This window comes from Gorilla gorilla, chromosome 2 (assembly GCF_029281585.2).
Source record: "Gorilla gorilla gorilla isolate KB3781 chromosome 2, NHGRI_mGorGor1-v2.1_pri, whole genome shotgun sequence".
Classification (NCBI taxonomy): Eukaryota; Metazoa; Chordata; class Mammalia; order Primates; family Hominidae; genus Gorilla; species Gorilla gorilla.
Window position 1 is genome coordinate 51,572,117 of NC_086017.1, and position 19,146 is coordinate 51,591,262.

General features: G+C 40.1%; 1 protein-coding gene across 11 annotated transcripts in view; it reads right to left on the reverse strand.

The window, feature by feature from the left end:
• The window catches only part of ULK4 (unc-51 like kinase 4), a 715,846-nt gene that overhangs the window by 425,037 nt on the left and 271,663 nt on the right, over positions 1-19,146 (reverse strand). For all 11 annotated transcript variants that reach the window (XM_055381350.2, XM_063703713.1, XM_055381348.2 and 8 more), the window contains 2 exons: positions 9,904-9,955; positions 9,659-9,803 (listed from right to left, as the gene is read on the reverse strand). In XM_055381350.2, coding sequence (XP_055237325.2) covers positions 9,659-9,803; positions 9,904-9,955 — 197 coding nt within the window. The remainder of the gene's footprint in view (positions 1-9,658; positions 9,804-9,903; positions 9,956-19,146) is intronic.

The following is a 19,146-nucleotide window of genomic DNA, read 5'->3' on the forward strand; positions in this document are numbered from 1 at the left end:
ATCCAGAATACATAAGGAACTCAACTCAGCAGTAAAAAACCAACAACAACAACAACAACAATAATAATAATAATAATAATAATCCCATTTAAAAGTGGGCAAAGGACATAAACATTTCTCAAAAGAAGACATACAAATGGCCAACGGGTACATGAAAAAATACTCAACATCACTTCATCAGGGAAATGCAAGTCAAAACCACAATGAGATATCTTATACTGATTAAAATGGCTATTATGAAAAAGATGAAAAATAAGAGATATTGGCAAGGATGCTGAGAAAAGGGAATTCTTATGCATTGTTGTGAGAATGTAACATAACCATTATGATAAACAGTATGGAGACTTCTCAAAAAACTTAAAATAGAACTACCACATGATCCAGCAATCCCACTGCTAGGTATTCATCCAAAGGAAAAGAAATCAATATATCAAAGAAACACATGCACTCCCATGTTTCTTGCAGTGCTATTCACAATAGCAAAGATCAGGAATCAACCTAGTGTCCATCAACAAATGTGGTATATGTACCCAATGGAATACTATTCAACCACAAAAAAGAATGAAATCATGTCATTTGCAGCAATATGGACGGAAATGGAGGTCATTATATTAAGTGAAATAAGCCTGGCAGAGACAGACAAATACCACATTCTCTTATATGTGGAAGCCAAAAAAGTTTCTCTCACATAGTTAGAGGGTGGAATGATACATTCCAGACACTAGGGAGGATGTATAGGTAGAGTGGGGAATGAAGAAAAGTTGGTTAATGGGTACAAACATACAGTTAACTAGAAGGAATAGTTCTACTCTTTGACAGAGAAGCAGAGTGACTGTAGTTAACAACAATGTATTCTACTTTTAAAATAGCTAAAAGAGAGAACTTGAAATATACCGACACATAGAAATGCTAAATACTTGGGTAATAAGATACCCCAAATACTCTGACTTAATCATTACACATTCCATGCATGTAACAAAATTTCACATGTGCCCATAAGTATGTACAAATATCATATATCCAAAATTTTTATTTTTTGAGACAGGGTCTCATTCTGTCACCGAGGCTGGAGTACAGTGGCACAATCACAGTTCACTGCAGTCTTGACTTTCCTGGGCTTAAGCAGTCCTCCTACCTCAGCCTCCCAAGTAGCTAGGACTATAGGCACACACCACCATGCCCAGCTAATTTTTTCTAATTTTTTGTAGAGACAGAGTCTCACCATGTTCCCCAGGCTGGTCTCGAACTCCTGGCCTCAAGCAATCTGCCTGACTCTATCTATCAAAGTGCTGGGATTACATGTGTGAGCCAACATACCCAGCCAAAACTTTTTTTTAATTAAAAAAAATTATCTAAGTAAAAAACAAAAATGAAATACTCCTTTCTATTATGATTCTTATCAAAGATGGTCAAGTTCATACCTATTTTAACATAGAATGCTTACAGCTAAGGGAGACAAAGAAGCAATACAGAACCACTCCGGTGTCCTTTGAGCCACAAATAGAGAAATCAGGTAGTCAAACTCACGACTTTTGCTGGACATTATTCCTAAGGCAACTACACAATCCTACAGTGTGTTGCCACTAATAGAATCCACCTATAAATTCCAATTCCTAAAAGGAAATGCCATTCTAATTTGTAAGGAATATATCCCTTTCTCAGATTCTAAAAAACAAAGCCTTAATAATTTATGAAGTTACTATGGCCCTGATGATTTTACAGGTCACAAGAGAATTACAAAAAAGAAGGGCTGTACTCATTTTCCCCAGGAGAGAAATGTTTAATGCCATACTGTCATAAAAATATTGTAAGCACATTTATATCAGCATGATCTCTTTTCAATACAAACACTCAAAGCTAAAAAATATATATATATGTATATATAACTAAAATATATGTTGGCAAAATGGTTCCAGTCTACCAAAGGCAAATTGCACAGCGTATTTTTCCCACAGCTTGCAACATCACTTAAGCATTCTCTGTTCCCCTTACCAACACACACCCTCCCCTTACAATGTTTCATATTTTTCTTTATAGTACTCACAATTAGCTGAAGTCATCCCACATATTTATTTCTTTATTGCTTTGTCTTGCCCACAGGAATGTAAGCTCACTGAGGGGCGGGAATTTAATCGTGTTAACCATTGCATCCCCAGTGCCTAGCACATGGAAGTCACTTAATATATATTTATGGAATGAATTAATTTTAAAAAGAAAAAAAAGAGGCAGTGAGGAAGACTGGAAGGGTCTTGAACTGCATACACACAATCACATGATATAGTACTAATACAAATTATATTTACATTTATAAGAGTATTAAAATCTCCACCTCCCCAATAATAAACAATGGTGTTTCCTGAGCGAAAAATCTAGTCCCATTTACAGATAAATACTAAAAGAGAAATGTCCTCACCTTATGTAACAAGTCTCAGAAAAAAATGTCCAAATAGTCAGCATAAGACTACTTTTAGTACTAAGAGTTCATTGATAATGACTTTGATATTAAACTTCTGAGAGGTGCTGATTTTAATTAATAAGGTCAATTTGGGCTTCAGTTCTATTAAACACTGCCTCTTCTCTTCTGCATAAACCATTAAAATTAAATCTTGTCTCTCAGCTGAATAAAAATCACGGTAATTTTCTGAGTATATGTGGTATCTTTCCTCCCAGAAGAGAAGAAAATCTTTGCTCATTAATCACACAGATAACTGAGTTACGACACTGGCATTCCAACTACCTTGAAGAAAGGAGGAAAACTGAAAGGAGGAAGTGAATGCATACACACCGAGTTAAAGGCAAGGTCAAGATTTGAATCCAAACAAGAACCACAAGATAAAGACTACCATGGCCAGTATCACCGACTTAGTAAGTACAGAGTTTCCTCAAGCTGGTGGCAAAATATGAAGTCAGAGAGAGTCAATGCATGACACGGATTTGACACATCATTTCCAGCTTGAAGACAGAGGGATTCTGTAAGAAGAAATACAGGTACCTTAACGCACATAAGACAGCAAAGATATGGGTACTGTAATCCCACAAATGCACCATGGGTTGAGTAATTGCCCCCCAAAAGGTATGTCCAAGTCATAACACCCAAAACACATCAATGTGACCTTATTTAGAAAAAGGGTTTCTGGCGGCCGGGCATGGTGGCTCACGCCTGTAATCTCAGCACTTTGGGAGGCCAAGGCAGGCTGATCATGAGGTCAAGAGATCGAGACCATCCTGGCCAACATGGTGAAATCCCGTATCTACTAAAAATACAAAAATTAGCTGGGCATGGTGGTGCATGCCTGTAGTCCCAGCCACTCAGGAGGCTGAGGCAGAAGAATCGCCTGGACCCAGGAAATGGAGGTTGCAATGAGCCGAGACCATTCCACTGCACTCCAGCCTGGCAACAAAGCAAGACTCCATCTCAAAAAAAAGAAAAGAAAGAGAAAGTGTTTCTGAAGATGTAGTTAAGAAACCCAAGATGAGATCATCCTGGGTTAGGCTGGGCGTGGTAGTTCACACCTATAATCCCAGCACTTTAGAAGGTAGAGGCGGGCAGATCACTTCAGGTCAGGAGTTGGAGACCAGCCTGGCCAACATGGTGAAACTCCGTCTCTACTAAAAATACAAAAATTAGCTGGGTGTGGTGGTACATGCCTGTAGTCCCAGCTACTCAGGAGGCTGAGGCAGGAGAATCTCTTGAACCTGGGAGGCGAAGGTTGCAGTGAGCCAGGATTGCACTACTGCACTCCAGCCTGGGTGACAGAGGGCGACTCTATCTCAAAACAAAACCAAACAACAAAAAAAAGATCATCCTGGATTTAGGATGGGCCCTAAATCTAAATCCAGTGATGGTATACCCACAAGGGAAAGGCAGAGGAAAAACTGACACAGAGATACAAGGGAGAAAGCCATATGAAAGCAGAAGCACAAATTGGAGTGATAACCACCACAAACCAAATATCACTTGCAGACATCAGAGGCACAGAATGGATTCTCCCTCAGGGCCACCTGAAGGAACCAACGCCACCAATGCCTTGATTTCAGACTTCTGGCTTCCTGAATTGTTAAAGAATGAACTCCTACTGTTTTAAGATAGTTGGTTTATATAATTTGTTATAGGAACACTAAGAAACTAATACAAACACATAAGAAACTGAATTCTGTCAACAACCTAAATGAGCCTGGAAGCAGATTTCTCTCCAGAGCCTCTAGACAAGGACTCAGCCCAGGGGATGCCTTGATTTCAGCTATGTGAGAACCTGAGCAGAGAACCCAGGGACACTGTGGCAGACTTCTGACCTATGGAGCTGCGACCTAAAAAATGGGCATTGATATAAGCCACCAAGTTCATGGTAATTTATGTATCAACAGAAAACTAACCAGATATTTACAGTTTAATTGTCTGGTATTATATTAATACTTAGAATCTAAAGTTATATAAAAGTTTTGATGGTAAGTATCCTTTTCTTGACCTTAGTGAAAATGTCCTTAATTAAATAGTATTTCTAAAATTGTGATGGAAAGAGCACTAGAGCTCAGAAAGATGTAAATGGGTAGGTCATGGGAAAACTGTCCTAAGAGCGCAGTGTTGAGAAACCCTGAGCTTTAGAAAGTATGAATTGTAAAACTCAAAAGCAAAGCACAGTTTCAGAAAGAACACATGCTCCCTCCAGATTTACTAACATTATATAGACATAAAGTTTAATAAAGGTGGCTTCAATATAAACGTAATATTTCAGTAAACATTTTTACATACATGACTTACAAACTTCTTCAGTTTAAAAAAAAAAAACTTCTGAAATTCTTGGAACTGTCAGAGAGTAAGCTCTGTAAAAAGGCAGAGGCTATCCCTATCTTGGTTATTAATATTTCCAACAATTAGAAACATGTCTGTGAAATAAGATACATTTAGTATCAGGTAAGTAAATGGGCTGATGAAGAGAGAAAATATTGTCTCTCCAGCTTATTTCACCTGACTTTCAATGTGCAGGTTTCTGCTGGAAACAAGCTAGCCTGCTTCCTGCCCAGTATGCTGCCTCTTCCATAGCTTTGCTTATCCCCTTCTTGCCTGGGGTGCCTGCCCCCACCCCCACCCCTTTTTTTTTTTTTTTTTGAGACAGGGTCTCAATCTATTGCCCCGGCTGGAGGGGTAGAATCACGGTCACCATATGCTCGACAGCCCTGGGCTCAGGTGATTCTCCTACCTCACCCTACTGAGTAGCTGGGACTACAGGTATGCACCACCACGCCTGGATAATTTTTGTATTTTTTTTCTAGAGATGGGGTTTCGCCATGTTGCCCAGGCTAGTCTCAAATTCTTGGTCTCCTGTGATCCACCCACCTTGGCCTCCCAAAGTGCTGGGATTACAGGTGTGAGCCAGTGTACCCAGCAGCCCCATTTGTTTTCTATCCAGTCATACCCAGGTTTCAAAGTCTAACTCAAATACTATCTCTTTATAAATGGTATTATAATCCACATATGACAGGCACTAAACAAATACTTTAAAGTTCATTCTTTTTTTTTTTTTTTGAGATGGAGTCTTGCTCTGTTGCCCAGGCTGGAGTGCAGTGGCACAATCTTGGCTCACTGAAAGCTCCGCCTCCCGGGTTCATGCCATTCTCCTGCCTCAGCCTCCCGAGTAGCTAGGACTACAGGCGCCTGCCACCACACCCAGCTAATTTTTTGTATCTTTAGTAGAGACCGGGTTTCACCATGTTAGCCAGGATGGTCTCAATCTCCTGACCTCATGATCCGCATGCCTCGGCCTCCCAAAGTGCTGGGATTACAAGTGAGAGCCACCGCGCCCGGCCCCTAAAGTTCATTGTTTAGCAAGTAAAGCTTGCACATGAGAAAGGATAATGATTCTTTGATATTAATTCATCAATTTAAATAGTACGCGGTTCATTCATGTTATTATGATAGACGTTGTGATGGTTAACTTTATTTGTCAAGTTACTCAATAAGTAGGGTACCCAGGCATTTGGTCAAACATTTTTCTGGGTGTGGCTGTGATGGTGTTCCTGGATGAGATTAACGTTTGAATCGGTACACTGAGGGAAGCAAATGGCCCTCCCTAACATGGGTGAATCTCATCCAATCAAAGACCTGAATAGAGCGAAAAGGCTGATTAAGAGGAAACTCCTCCTGCCTGACTGCCTTGAACTGGGACACAGGTCTTTGCCTTTGAACTGGAACAGAAACACTGGCTCTTCTTCAGTCTCAAGCCCGCCAGCTTTCAGACAGCAACTACACCATCACAGGCTCTCCTGGGTCTCCAGCTTGTCAACTGCAGATCTTGGGACTTCTCAACCTCTGTAATCACGCGAGCCAGTTTCTTAAAATAAATCTTTATTTCATACGCACGCACACACACACAGAGCTCCTACTGGCTCTGTTTCTCTGGAGAGCCATCATACAGATATTTATTCTTACAACTGAGCCTTTGTTCATATTACACAGCAGTTCTGATAAGCATCTGGAACGTGGGTATTACATGGCATTTAACAAGATTAAATTATTGTTCTTCCTGAGAATTTTTCCAGAAGTATTAGAAAAGACATCCACCCTTTTTCTAGGATTACCCTCTCCACCAGGAACCATTTAACTACCAAGTGGATGAGAATAGGAGCCTATCTCAGAACAAAGCAGAGTAGATGTAGGCAGAGTAAAGAGATGGCGAGAAAGACACATACACGGAGCACCACAGACAGAAATCAAGCCCCTAAATCCAGCTGTATCCACAAGTCTTTGACTTCTCAGTCATGTGAGCAAATAAACTATTTTATAAGTTAATTTGAATTGGGTGCTATTGTTTGCAAATAAAGTCTTGACTAATATAATACTTCCCTGTGCGAACTGGGGAGACTACCATACATGTGCATGAAAAGGCTGTCACCTTGGCTGCATCAAAAGTATTGTTTAAGGTCAAGGGAAGGCTAAAACTTTAACAAAATAAAAAGTATCGACACCAATGTGTCTACTTGCCAAATTGAAGTGGGTGCTATATAGTTCCCATGGACTCTAGTAACTTAATTCATAAGCTATTATATTTATATACTCAATGGAGAGCATGAATTTTCATTATTAGTATTTCTAAACTTAAAACTACCAAGAGTTATCTTCAAAGATCAAACTCCTTACCAGGTTCTAGTTTTCCAGAGTTAAGGAGGTTACATGAATGTGTTACTTACATTTCATTTAAAATTTTTTTTTACATTACATCTATTGAGCCCTTACTATATATGCCAGGAAGGCACAATAAGCATTATATATTTTAATGGCCAATTCATTTCCATGAAGTATGTACCATTACTATTACTGCCCTATTACAATCTTTACTTTAAAGATTAATATGAGACTAAAATAATGAGCCTAATAATAATATTCATGGTGCTAAACACTTGTCAAGAGGGTACTATTTGCCACACACTGTACTGTTTCAAAAGAAGCATCCTATTTAATCTTTAGGATTATCTTCTAAGGTAGGTACTATTATCCCCGTTCTACAGATGAGAAAACTAAGGCTTGGAGACTGAAATGCAGACTCAAGGCTTATACGCTACAACAGAATCAGTCTGAAAGGTTTGAAAACATTCCACATCACATCCAAATAAATTGCATACCATTATCTGAACTGCATTTCAAGTTGTGTAATAAAAGCTTGAACTCATCTACATTATTTATGTTATTGAACTGCCATGTGGTTTACATTTACATTTTCCTCTTTAATTCCTCATCTCTGGGAAAAGTAAAGACTCATACTAAAGGAAATATTTATTCCAGCTCAAATGAGTAACACAGGATCACTGAGTTATCACTTTTTATTTCACAAACTGTTCCAAAACTGGGCAGACTTCAGATATACAGAAATGTGGTTTCAGATTAACAGAGCTTTAAAAAAGCTATTACTAAACTGTGAAGTCCTGTTGGAGTAAATCTGATCCCTACTGTGTGGAGGAGACATCTCAGGTCCTGAAAAATGCTTCCCTACAAGTTTTTACATTGCAGATATCCAAAGCACATATCTTCTTTTTGTTTTTGTTTTTTTCTTAAGAGACAGAGCCTTGCTATGCTGCCCAAGCTGGCCTCAAACCCCTGAGCTCAGACAATCTTCCAGTCTCATCTTCCCAAATACCTGGGACTACAGGCATGAGCCACTGAACCCAGCTCTCAAAGCACATCCTTTAAATATATTTTGTGCAAAAACTACATTTAAGGCATTTTCTGTCAGAAAGATGCATATAACTATATATGAATACTTTTAGAAGCATAAAATGCACTAAAAACATTAATCCCACTAAAGAAGCGTATAATCTTTTATTGAATTCCCATAAGTATAGATCACAGACGTACACTCATATATAACAAATGTAACTGAAAAGGTACCTATTGACAGTTTATCACTGAGCAAACTCCACATGACAAAGTTTCAAACAATTGTCTTACTTTGGGCATTAAAAGCATTCTTACAGTACATATTAATTATCAGAGCTGTCCCTGAAACCAACTGCAGAAGTGTAAATAGGAAAAAAGAAACAAGAGGCTGGCCTAGAAATCAAGCTCCAGTCAGTCAAGACAGGCTCCGCCAGACAGCCAAAGGGTCGACACAGAACATCCACACACTTAGTAAAAGGTACCTTCCTCAACCAACTGGAGTGGTTGAGTGCTTCATCTACAGCAACTGGCAATTTCAGTTATTTGGGTTTTCTTTAATGTGAACCTAATATTATATGAGAGAGTTCAAACTCTTAACATTGGCCAAAATCAGAATGTAATTACATCTGATTTCTTTACTATGATCATTAATTTTTTTTAAATGAGAACAGTGGGTCTTAAGAAGTTGAAACAATATAGGGAAGCATTAAGTCAGGCTGTCATTCTTATAAACCTGCCAAACTGACCCAGACTGCGACCCAGGCCCTGAAGAAAGCCATGATCAGGTAGGCATATTAATGCATGATACACAATCTAGCATTTGTTTGATTTCACAAAATCTTCTTTAATATTGACATATGGCATATACTTTTTGAAACTAGCTTTGATAAAATTGACAGTGTCCCCTCAACTATAAGGTGAGATTTTGGGGTTGTGCATGTTTGCACTAGGTGCTCTCAGTAGTCATCCTGCTGTGTGTTTGCTTTATGAGCAATGAAGTAAAAGAATACAAAAACCCTTTCTCCATACTCATTACCTGTTCCGCCACCTCCACCCAACCCCTGAGAAAGTCCTGCTCAGAACTAAACCTAAGTTCTATTCCAAGAGTTTGGAAAAGGGGATTACCTCTATCTCTATTATTTCTGAGTAGAGCCAGGAGAAGTCTCAATTTCATGTTCCAGTAGTCTTGTAATATAGATCTTGAATCATAACCCTCACCCCTTGAGCCATGAACACGTTTAAATCTGCATAACTTCAAAATCATGCTTCTGGCAGAAAACAGATTAAGCTTTAAATGGAAGTCCTCAAAGATGAACTGAGACCTTCTGAGTCTTCTGCAGTCTAACAGTTACTGCACCTGTCTCTAAACTTTTTTTACAATGAGTACACAAGCATATGTGTATAAACATAAGGACATCAAGACCCCAACCCCATCACTGAACCTAGTTTGACAGAAGCTTCCTGGATAGCCTACACTTCTCTGAATGAATACAACTGCATGATACTTACTGGGGAAGTAAGACATCTCGAATGAGAGCCAGAAGATTGCTGTCAGAATCAACACTGGCCTTCTCCTTGCCATCCCCAAACTCCTGGTTCACGAGTAGAGATGTGGTTTCTGAGAGCAACCGCAAGCTAAAGAGTCTCCACTCCACTTGAAAGAAAAAAAAAATGCCAAGAATGTGACTCCATGGAGATAGAATGAAAACAGAATGTGTAACTGATGCAATTCTTGCTGGTGTCATCACACTTACCATTTTGGCTTTGAACCAAGGACACCAAGGGTGGCAGGATATAGTCAACAACCTAAAAGAAAGCATGTAAAAGACTCAGAATCTCTATGAACACAAAACTGATATCAACCACTATCTATATTTTTTCCACAGACAGAATCCCTAATCAAAGGAGTGAAAAAAAGCAACGGCTAAGTTTATCCTGGATTTAAACTCTCCATGACATTTAATAAACCACCAAGCTCACTTAAATCTAAAAAAGTCCTCAGGTCAAAATGACATTATGAAAATCAAAACAGTAATTTCTCAAAACCTTCAGGGTCTATGAAAGGAACTTTAGAATATAATGCAAAATCTAGTCGGCACAGGTTGGCATTAAACCATCAAATTAGTATGTATAAGCTGGTGATCATTACATCAAGTTTAACCTAAACAACAATCAAAATGTTGGGAAAAAAAAGACACAATAGTCCCCATGTTTTATCAAATACATCAAATAACTATGACAAGTTCGTCTTGGTTATTTTTAGAAATAGACCCCAAAGATGTAAATCCACTACACAAACCACCCCTGTGAGTTCCTAGTTGTATGAGAGAACAATCAAATATGGTTTAAAACTTAAGCCCAAAAAACAAGTATTTTCCTCCAAAATACCAAAAAAGAAAGAATTCCTACTCCAGTCTAATGATGAAAACTGTTTCATTTGATGAACTATTTTAGTGACAATAAACAAAATTCCCATTGTTTGTGTACTTGTTCTCTCTATACTGATAAAAGAGCAGGAGAATCTGTGCACAGCCAAACGACATCTTGCCGTCCACACCAACAAAACAACGCCCTGCACAGGCAAGAATCCCCATATGTGGTTGGTGGCCCATCAGTATTAACATGTTCTATCTCCACTTGACATAGGAAATTTATATGTGACAGTATATCTCAATATTTTTACAAGGACCCTAAGAACCAGGGGTGTTATCTTCACCCTCTTCCACTAAGTGATGTCACATCACTGAAAGCACAGATATCATGCTTCACCAAGGTACTTTGAGAACTCCAAACTTCTAGTTATGTCTAAAGAAAGAACTATGCAAAGGAAAGAAATATATACTGCTATCAATACTACCAACATGATCAACAGCTATCTTAAAGGTTGAATAGTGTATATCAGGAGAGGAGTAAGACTGAAACAAATGATCTAAGTGCTCATCTCTAGAAATTTAAAAACGATTAAACATGGCCAAAAAAGCAAGCCTGTCAGAAGATGAATACAGAAAAATCAACAGTATTTATGAGACAGAGTAGGAATGAGGCTTGGCTCCAGCTCATCCCTACTACAGCATTCTTTCATACATTCCCAGTGATCACAAAACCCACACCAGTACCTCACTGATGCCATACCCGCTAACCCCAAGGCTTTAGTCATGCTATATTGTTCCACTGAGCTCTCAAAATGTTTAACCATGGCTTTTACTTACAGAATTCCAGGAACTGGCCTTAGGAGATCCAAACTATCAAACCAAAGTTGTGGAGTGTACCACCTCAGGAAGAAATGGCAGCCTTGATGCTGCTGGCCAGACCACCAGGTGGCCCATTAATCAAGATGACCATTGTAACCAGATATACTGCCCTGCACACCCTACCCATCATGTGCTTTGCCCAGCCCAGCCTGCATACCCTACACCCCTCATATCAATTCCCATGTTTTGCCTAATAAAAAATCCCAACCAGCTCTTTTCAGAGAGTCAGTCAGGGAACTCTCTCTCTCTCTCTCTCTCTCCTCTCTCTCTCTCTCTCTCTCTCTCTCTCTCTCACGCTGCTTCCCTCATGGGCCAGATATAAGCTCCAATGAAGCCTCGTCTGGGAGAACTCTGTCGGCCTCATGTCCTATTGCATTGAGAGCCCAAGAACTCATGGTCAGTAACATATCCATTCAGGGCTTGTCTGGGATCACCAGACATGGGGCGCTTTTTTCTCCTCTGTGGAGGGAGGCATGTGAGCCAGCAGGACAGCTGGACGTGACCCCTTCGTGACTGATGGAAGGCCACCTGAAGTTTTGATTCAGCACTGCTACGACTGGTGAGTTTTTCCTCCAGCCTCCCTGTGACTCCTCACAACCCACCCCAGACAGTGCTTTCCCTTCCCTCCTGGTCTTCTATTTGTTGTGTCTCTTTTTCTTTCTTCTTCCTTTTTCCTTCCCTTCCTTCGCTTTTCATTAACTTAATTGACTCAGTCTGAAGACACCCGTGTGGCACTGATTCAGACTCAGTAGACACCCACGTGGCACTGGTTCAACCTCAATAGACACCCACGCAGCACAGGCCAAAACAGTCATTCAGTTCAGCTGGTAGGAAACTCTGTCTGGCACTGGAATCTGTAATATTCTTTAAGTACATTCCCTCCCTTTGCCACGCCTTGTGGGAAAGGGAAGGCTGTGGACTTTGTCGTCTGTCTATTCAAGCATGCAAGCCTACAGACCCTGGGTGCTATCTTCGTGAAGAGAGGACTGATAGCACGTGGGTCCAGAGTTTGCATCACTCACGTCCTGATCCATTTTTCCTTCTTGTGTGTTTAACTTGACATCTGATTGCCCCATGCAGACTGTTGGGTGACTTCTTGCAAAGAGAAGAGGATTTACCTACGCTTCCACCATAAAATGGAAAAAAGATGACTTTCTCTTGTAATGCAGCTTGGCCCCCACAGCTGTGCTGCAGTGAGGAGAGTCATCAACAGCTGCTTTGCTCTTACAGAAGCTACACAGAAAGGCAACCCAGAAATCTGGCATGCGAGCAAAAGGTTAAGGATTTCTTACCAGCCAGGCTTCTGACCTGCTTCTCTGTGCACACCAGTTGAGTGAAATGGTAAAGATAATTGTTTGTCTCAAGGTCTATGATCCCTATAAGCCTGCTGTTTGGCAGACTTGTCAGTTACAAACGTTGCTGCAGGTCCTTAAAACAAAAACTGGATGAGGTTTCCCTTTCATCTTATTTTATGTCTTTGAGAGCTTGACCTTATGACCATGGTGGGGTACCCTCTCTTGCTATCTAGCATCCAGAAGGTGGGAATTCCGAGGCTCATTTCAGGTAGCCAGTCTGAAAGGACCTGGAGACTGAGACACATAAGCACACATTCTTTGTCCCAAATGTGTCAAGCACTTGGGGATGAGTTCTGTCTTAAAAGGTCCCACCCCAAGGGGCTTTTGTCATCTTTTGCTATCTTAAATCTATTCCTGAGAGTAAATTCTTGGGGACCATGGAGATGCCTCCTCTACCCCCTCTCTAGAAATACCATTTGCTTATATTATAAAAACCTGAAAAATTACCATCTGAGCTTTAAAGGGCTTTTGGATTGAGTAGCTATTGAAACTAAGTACATCATGAAAAGAAAAGCACTTTTCTTATTCTCAATTTTTTAAAAGGTTTAAATTAAAAGAAGGATGCATAAGAATGTCGTGGCTAACCTTACAAATTATCTTGAGCAGCTGAAATTCCTAGCAAGCTTGAAAATGGCTAATCTAGTTTCCTTCTGGGAAGACCAATGACAACTGCCTCATGCTGTAGCGCAGTAGCTAAGGCTTTGCCTTTTCACAATGGCTGCCTGGGTTCAATACCTGGCACAGGGAATAAGTACTTTCTGGTTTTATACTTGTGTGACCTTTGCCATTTATTATTTTCCCCTCCATGAACAACTTCTGACTTCCTGTCTTGAATTTTCCTTTCTCTGAGCTACCTTTGAGGTGATTATAAATCCTGTAAAGACTGCTTGCCCTAAAAGGTTAGGCAAGGACAATAACTTGTTCAGCAGGAAGTAGCTTCTGAAGATGAGATCTTCGGCCCTTTCTCCTTAAGCATAAAGAAGGTGAAGTTTCTCAGCATGGAATGAGACAGAGTAGGAATGGGGCTTGGCTTCAGCTCACCCTCACCAGAGCATTCTTTAATACATTCCCACTGATCACAAAACCCATACCACTACCTCACTGATGTCTTACCCACTAATCCCAAGGCTTTAGTCATACTCTGTTGTTCTTCTATGCTCCCATAATGTTTAACCATGCCTTTTACTTAAGGAATTCCAAGAACTGTCCTTAGGAGATCCAAAATAAACCAAGGTTGTAGAGTGTTCCACCACAGGAAGGAATGGCAGCCTTGCTGCCATTGGCCAGACCACCAGGTGGCCCATTTCTCAAGATAACATCGCAACCAGTTGTGCTGACCTGCATACCTACCCTTCACATTCTTTGCCCAGCCCAGACTGCATACCCTATCCTATTTATCAATTCGTATATTTTGCCTAATAAAAATTTCCAACCAGCTCTTCAGAGAGTCTGTCTGGGAATTCTCTCTCTCTCTCATGATGCTTCCTTTATGCCTGGGCATAAGCTCCAATGAAGCCTTGTATGGGAAAACTCTTTTGGCCTCATGTCAATTTCTATTGCACTGAGAGCCCAAGGACCATGGTCAGTAACATTTATATGTACCTACAACAACCAACTGAATAACATAATTCAAAAAATATTCAATTTACAACAGGAATATCGTGATCTTAGCAAGAATATATATATGGATATAAATGTATATCTGCATATATGTGAATGTGTATATGTATGTGAACATATTTACAGGTACTATAGTCATTGATGGACTTCTGGGTTCTAGACCAACATGTAAACAGCTTGGAAATCATCACAACCAACCATACAACAAAGAAAAAGCAAACAAACATGAAAGTAACTATCTAGATGAGCTGACACAGTATGTAGATAAAGGGATTTTGTCACTGCCACTATCAAAACTTAATAGCTACTAAGGGCTAGGAAAAAAAGACTCAATTTATAAATATGTATATACACAAATATAAAATAACCAACAGTACATAAATAGGGATATGTAGAAAAGCCAGGGTTTCTTGGAAGAGGAAGGAAGTACGTGTTATTGTCATTGCTGTTGCCTTTGTGTTTAATCACCAGAAACAAATAGTTACTAAGAGTTAGATTTAGAGGCCTAAATTAGAGCCATGTGATGACTTGGGTCTTTTATGTGTGTGTGTGTGTGTAAGATATTTAGAGTAACTTACTTTTACATTAATTTGAAAACGTACAGATGAAAATTAAGTCATCTAGATAATAATCCAGAGGATACCAGAAAAAGGTAAGAAAATAACTTGAAATTAAAAGAAAAGATTTGCTGAAGATGACATAGCAAAAGTTCTAGCCTCAGCCTCTGGCCCCAAATCCCTGGAGGTCACACTCAGAGAGGAGGACTACTGTGAAATAAGAGAGAACGGCTCCAAGGGTACTCAAAGTGAGGTGGCAGAGCTGGGCAAGAACAGAAAGGAGCTCTTGGAAACACAGTTAAGTATGACTACCTGGGCCGAGCATCAGGAAAAATGTGTTCTTTTTAAAAAAATATTTTTATATTTCAATACATACAGTTTTCTAAAGAACTGTATGCATTTTATTTATTTTCTGCATTTAAAAACATCATTCTGAGGCTAGGCACAGTGGCTCATGCCTATAATCCCAGTACTTTGGGAGTGTGAGGTGGGAGGATAGCTTGAGCCCAGGAATTCGAGGTTACAGTGAGCTATGAGTGCACCACTGCACTCCAGCCTGGGCAACAAAAGACTCTGTCAAAAAAAATTATTTAGGCTGGGCGCAGTGGTTCATGCCTGTAATCCCAGCACTTTGGGAGGCCAAGGTGGGCAGATCACGAGGTCAAGAGATCAAGACCATCCTGGCCAACATGGTGAAACCCCGTCTCTACTAAAAATACAAAAATTAGCTGGGTATGGTGGCGCACGCCTGTAGTCCCAGCTACTCAGGAGGCTGAGGCAGGAGAATCACTCGAACCCCAGAAGCGGAGGTTGCCGTGTGCCAAGACCACACCACTGCACTCCAGTCTGGCGACGGAGAGAGACTCCATCTCAAAAAAAAAAAAAATTAATTAAACAAATTTAAATAATAAATAATAAAATCATCATTCTGAGAATGCATCGATAGGCCTCATCAGACTACCAAAGGCTTCCAAGATACAAAGATCTTTAAGGCACAAGGTTAAATTTCCTTAAGTGTAGTCAGAATGGGGCAGCAGAAACTCAATGAAATAAACTCATGAACAAATCAGTGTCCAATGTCAAGAAAACCACTCTGCTGGGTTGACTACATTCCTGTGCCTTCCCATATAAGGATATAAGGGTGAGGCACCTGTACAATATTTCTAGCCAATCCCCATGTCTTGAAAAAAGACTAATTTCACCAAAGGAAAAACATCTTTCTAACAAAAGGGTCATCAAGATAAAGACACTTCCAAATAAGAACTCCTGATCAGGGTGTTTCAAATGCTAACCAAACACCCCTGAAGGCTATATTCCTGATAATGTACTTGACAGGTAAACCATCCTTCCCACCAGCTCCCAAGCGCATGTTGAGGCTGGGACAGCCCAGGCAAGGCTCCTTTCTTAAACATCTCTCCCACAAGGGCTGGGGGAATGGGTGGACTCTCAACCCAAAGCTAAGTTGAAGGGAGGTGGACGCAAACATGATTCTTTCTGCCTACAACACCCACTCCCCACCCGGAAGTTAACATCTACTTGCCTTCAAGACTTACGTCAAGAACTTCCTCCTCTTAAAATCATCTCCAGACTCTTGTCAGACTAAATAGGGCTCCCAGCATGCACGGTGTACAGCACCAGTAAAGCACTCTTCAAACTGTGCTCCAATATTGGTCATCCCCTCCATCCTCATCCCACCCACTCCCCTGACACCACAGAGGAGCCATTCAGAGTAGGACCTGAATCTGGCTCACTACTTTCTCAAAGATGGTATAGCCAAGCATGGTGGCTCACACCTGTAGCCTCAGCTACTTAGGAGGCCGAGGTGGGAGAATCGCTTGAGTGCAGGAGTTTGAGACCAGCCTGAGCCACACAGTGGAACCCCCATCCCTAAAAAATGAATAAACAAACAAATAGATGGTTTATCAAAGGTACTTACTAAGAATATATGAGTAAACCAAATAGCTAAAAAGTTTTCTTGGGGCCACTTTTTACATCACTGCTATAACTCTATTCATACTATTTTTGTATAAATAAGGTATTTTTTAAAAGATTTGAACTTATAAAAGTATTTGTTTGTGGTATAGAATGTCAATTTCTTTAGAACAAAACAAAACAAAACCTAATTTGTTTTTGTATCCTAGTTATCAGCTGAGGTCACCCTAAACTTCGAGTTTGAAATAAAACCATCAGCCCTGTGTGCTATTAAGCAATTTAGTGTCCTTTCCAAGATTTCTGGGAATTTGCAGAGGTTTATTTACTTTCCCATGATTCACTGCCAATTCTGAGTTTCTACCTCACTTATCTGCTTTTTACCTTCTCCTAACTGCTATTTGCTTCTGGAAGACTGAATATACTGGTGGTAGCCAGACTATATAAGACAATAGAACTCTAACCCACAACCTCTACAGGAACCAGTAGGGAAGCCAAAACCACAACCTCTGTAGCAATTAGCCTGGGATGGTTAGGATTTAGTCAATAACTGTCAGCTTCAGTATTTTTTGTACTCTTCCAACTTAGGGCCGACTAGAGAAAGCCAAAAATGTTCCCCCAACCAATCACATAGGATGTCCTGCTTCTAATGAGCCCACTTCCAGTTTCCCCTGCCAAATAGCCTCCAATCAGGGCACACCTGAAGTCTTCCCTCTCCCACTCCCCTCCTTGCCTTTAAGTCTCTGCCAAATGCTAGTGATGTTGGCCAACTTCTTTGCCATAGCAACTCTGAAAAAACAACGTGTTTGTTCTCATTTGGTTGGTCTTTGTTGATTTCTACCCACCAGTGTAAGTCATACAATATAGCTCCTTTTTAATAATTAAATTTAGAAGACTCACAAATTCTTGGTATGTATACCAGACTTTATTGAGAGTCTGGAGTAATGGAGGGTTTATAGCAGCAATATCAACAATTTAAAATTGAAGTATATCTGTTTTTAATCATCTTCAATCACTTGCAACTTTAACTTTTCTCTGCACAGCAAAAGAAACTACCATCAGAGTGAACAGGCAACCTACAAAATGGGAGAAAATTTTCACAACCTACTCATCTGACAAAGGGCTAATATCCAGAATCTACAATGAACTCAAATAAATTTACAAGAAAAAAACAAACAACCCCATCAAAAAGTGGGCGAAGGACATGAACACACACTTCTCAAAAGAAGACATTTATGCAGCCAAAACACACATGAAAAAATGCTCACAATCACTGGCTATCAGAGAAATGCAAATCAAAACCACAATGAGATACCATCTCACACCAGTTAGAATGGCAATCATTAAAAAGTCAGGAAACAACAGGTGCTGGAGAGGAGGCAGAGAAATAGGAACACTTTTACACTGTTGGTGGGACTGTAAACTAGTTCAACCATTGTGGAAGTCAGTGTGGTGATTCCTCAGGGATCTAGAACTAGACATACCATTTGACCCAGCCATCCTATTACTGGGTATATACCCAAAGGACTATAAATCATGCTGCTGTAAAGACACATGCACATGTATGTTTATTGTGGCACTATTCACAATAGCAAAGACTTGGAACCAACCCAAATGTCCAACAATGATAGACTGGATTAAGAAAATGTGGCACATATACACCATGGAATATTATGCAGCCATAAAAAATGATGAGTTCATGTCCTTTGTAGGGACATGGATGAAATTGGAAATCATTATTCTCAGTAAACTATCGCAAGAACAAAAAACCAAACACCGCATATTCTCACTCATAGGTGGGAATTGAACAATGAGAACACATGGACACAGGAAGGGGAACATCACACTCCGGGGACTGTCATGGGGTAGGGGGAGGGGGGAGCGATAGCTTTAGGAGATATACCTAATGCTAAATGGCAAGTTAATGGGTGCAGCACACCAGCATGGCACATGTATACATATGTAACTAACCTGCACATTGTGCACATGTACCCTAAAGTATAATAATAATAAAATTAAAAAATAATAATAATTTTAAAAAAAGAAAAAAAAAACTTTTCTCACAGGCCTTCTTCCTTCACAAGCTCTGGGCTCCTGTCCTGCTGCCTAACTTTTTGACTTCTAGGCAGCCCTTCTCTTTGTTTCTGCCTCCTTTCCTCTTTTCTTAGCTCTCCCACCAACCAATACATTTTTATTTCTTATGCAGACAAATTTTAGCTACTCTGCTACCCCCATCCCCTTTCTTCATCCAGGGTTCTAGGCCACTCCCCAGTCCTACCTACAAA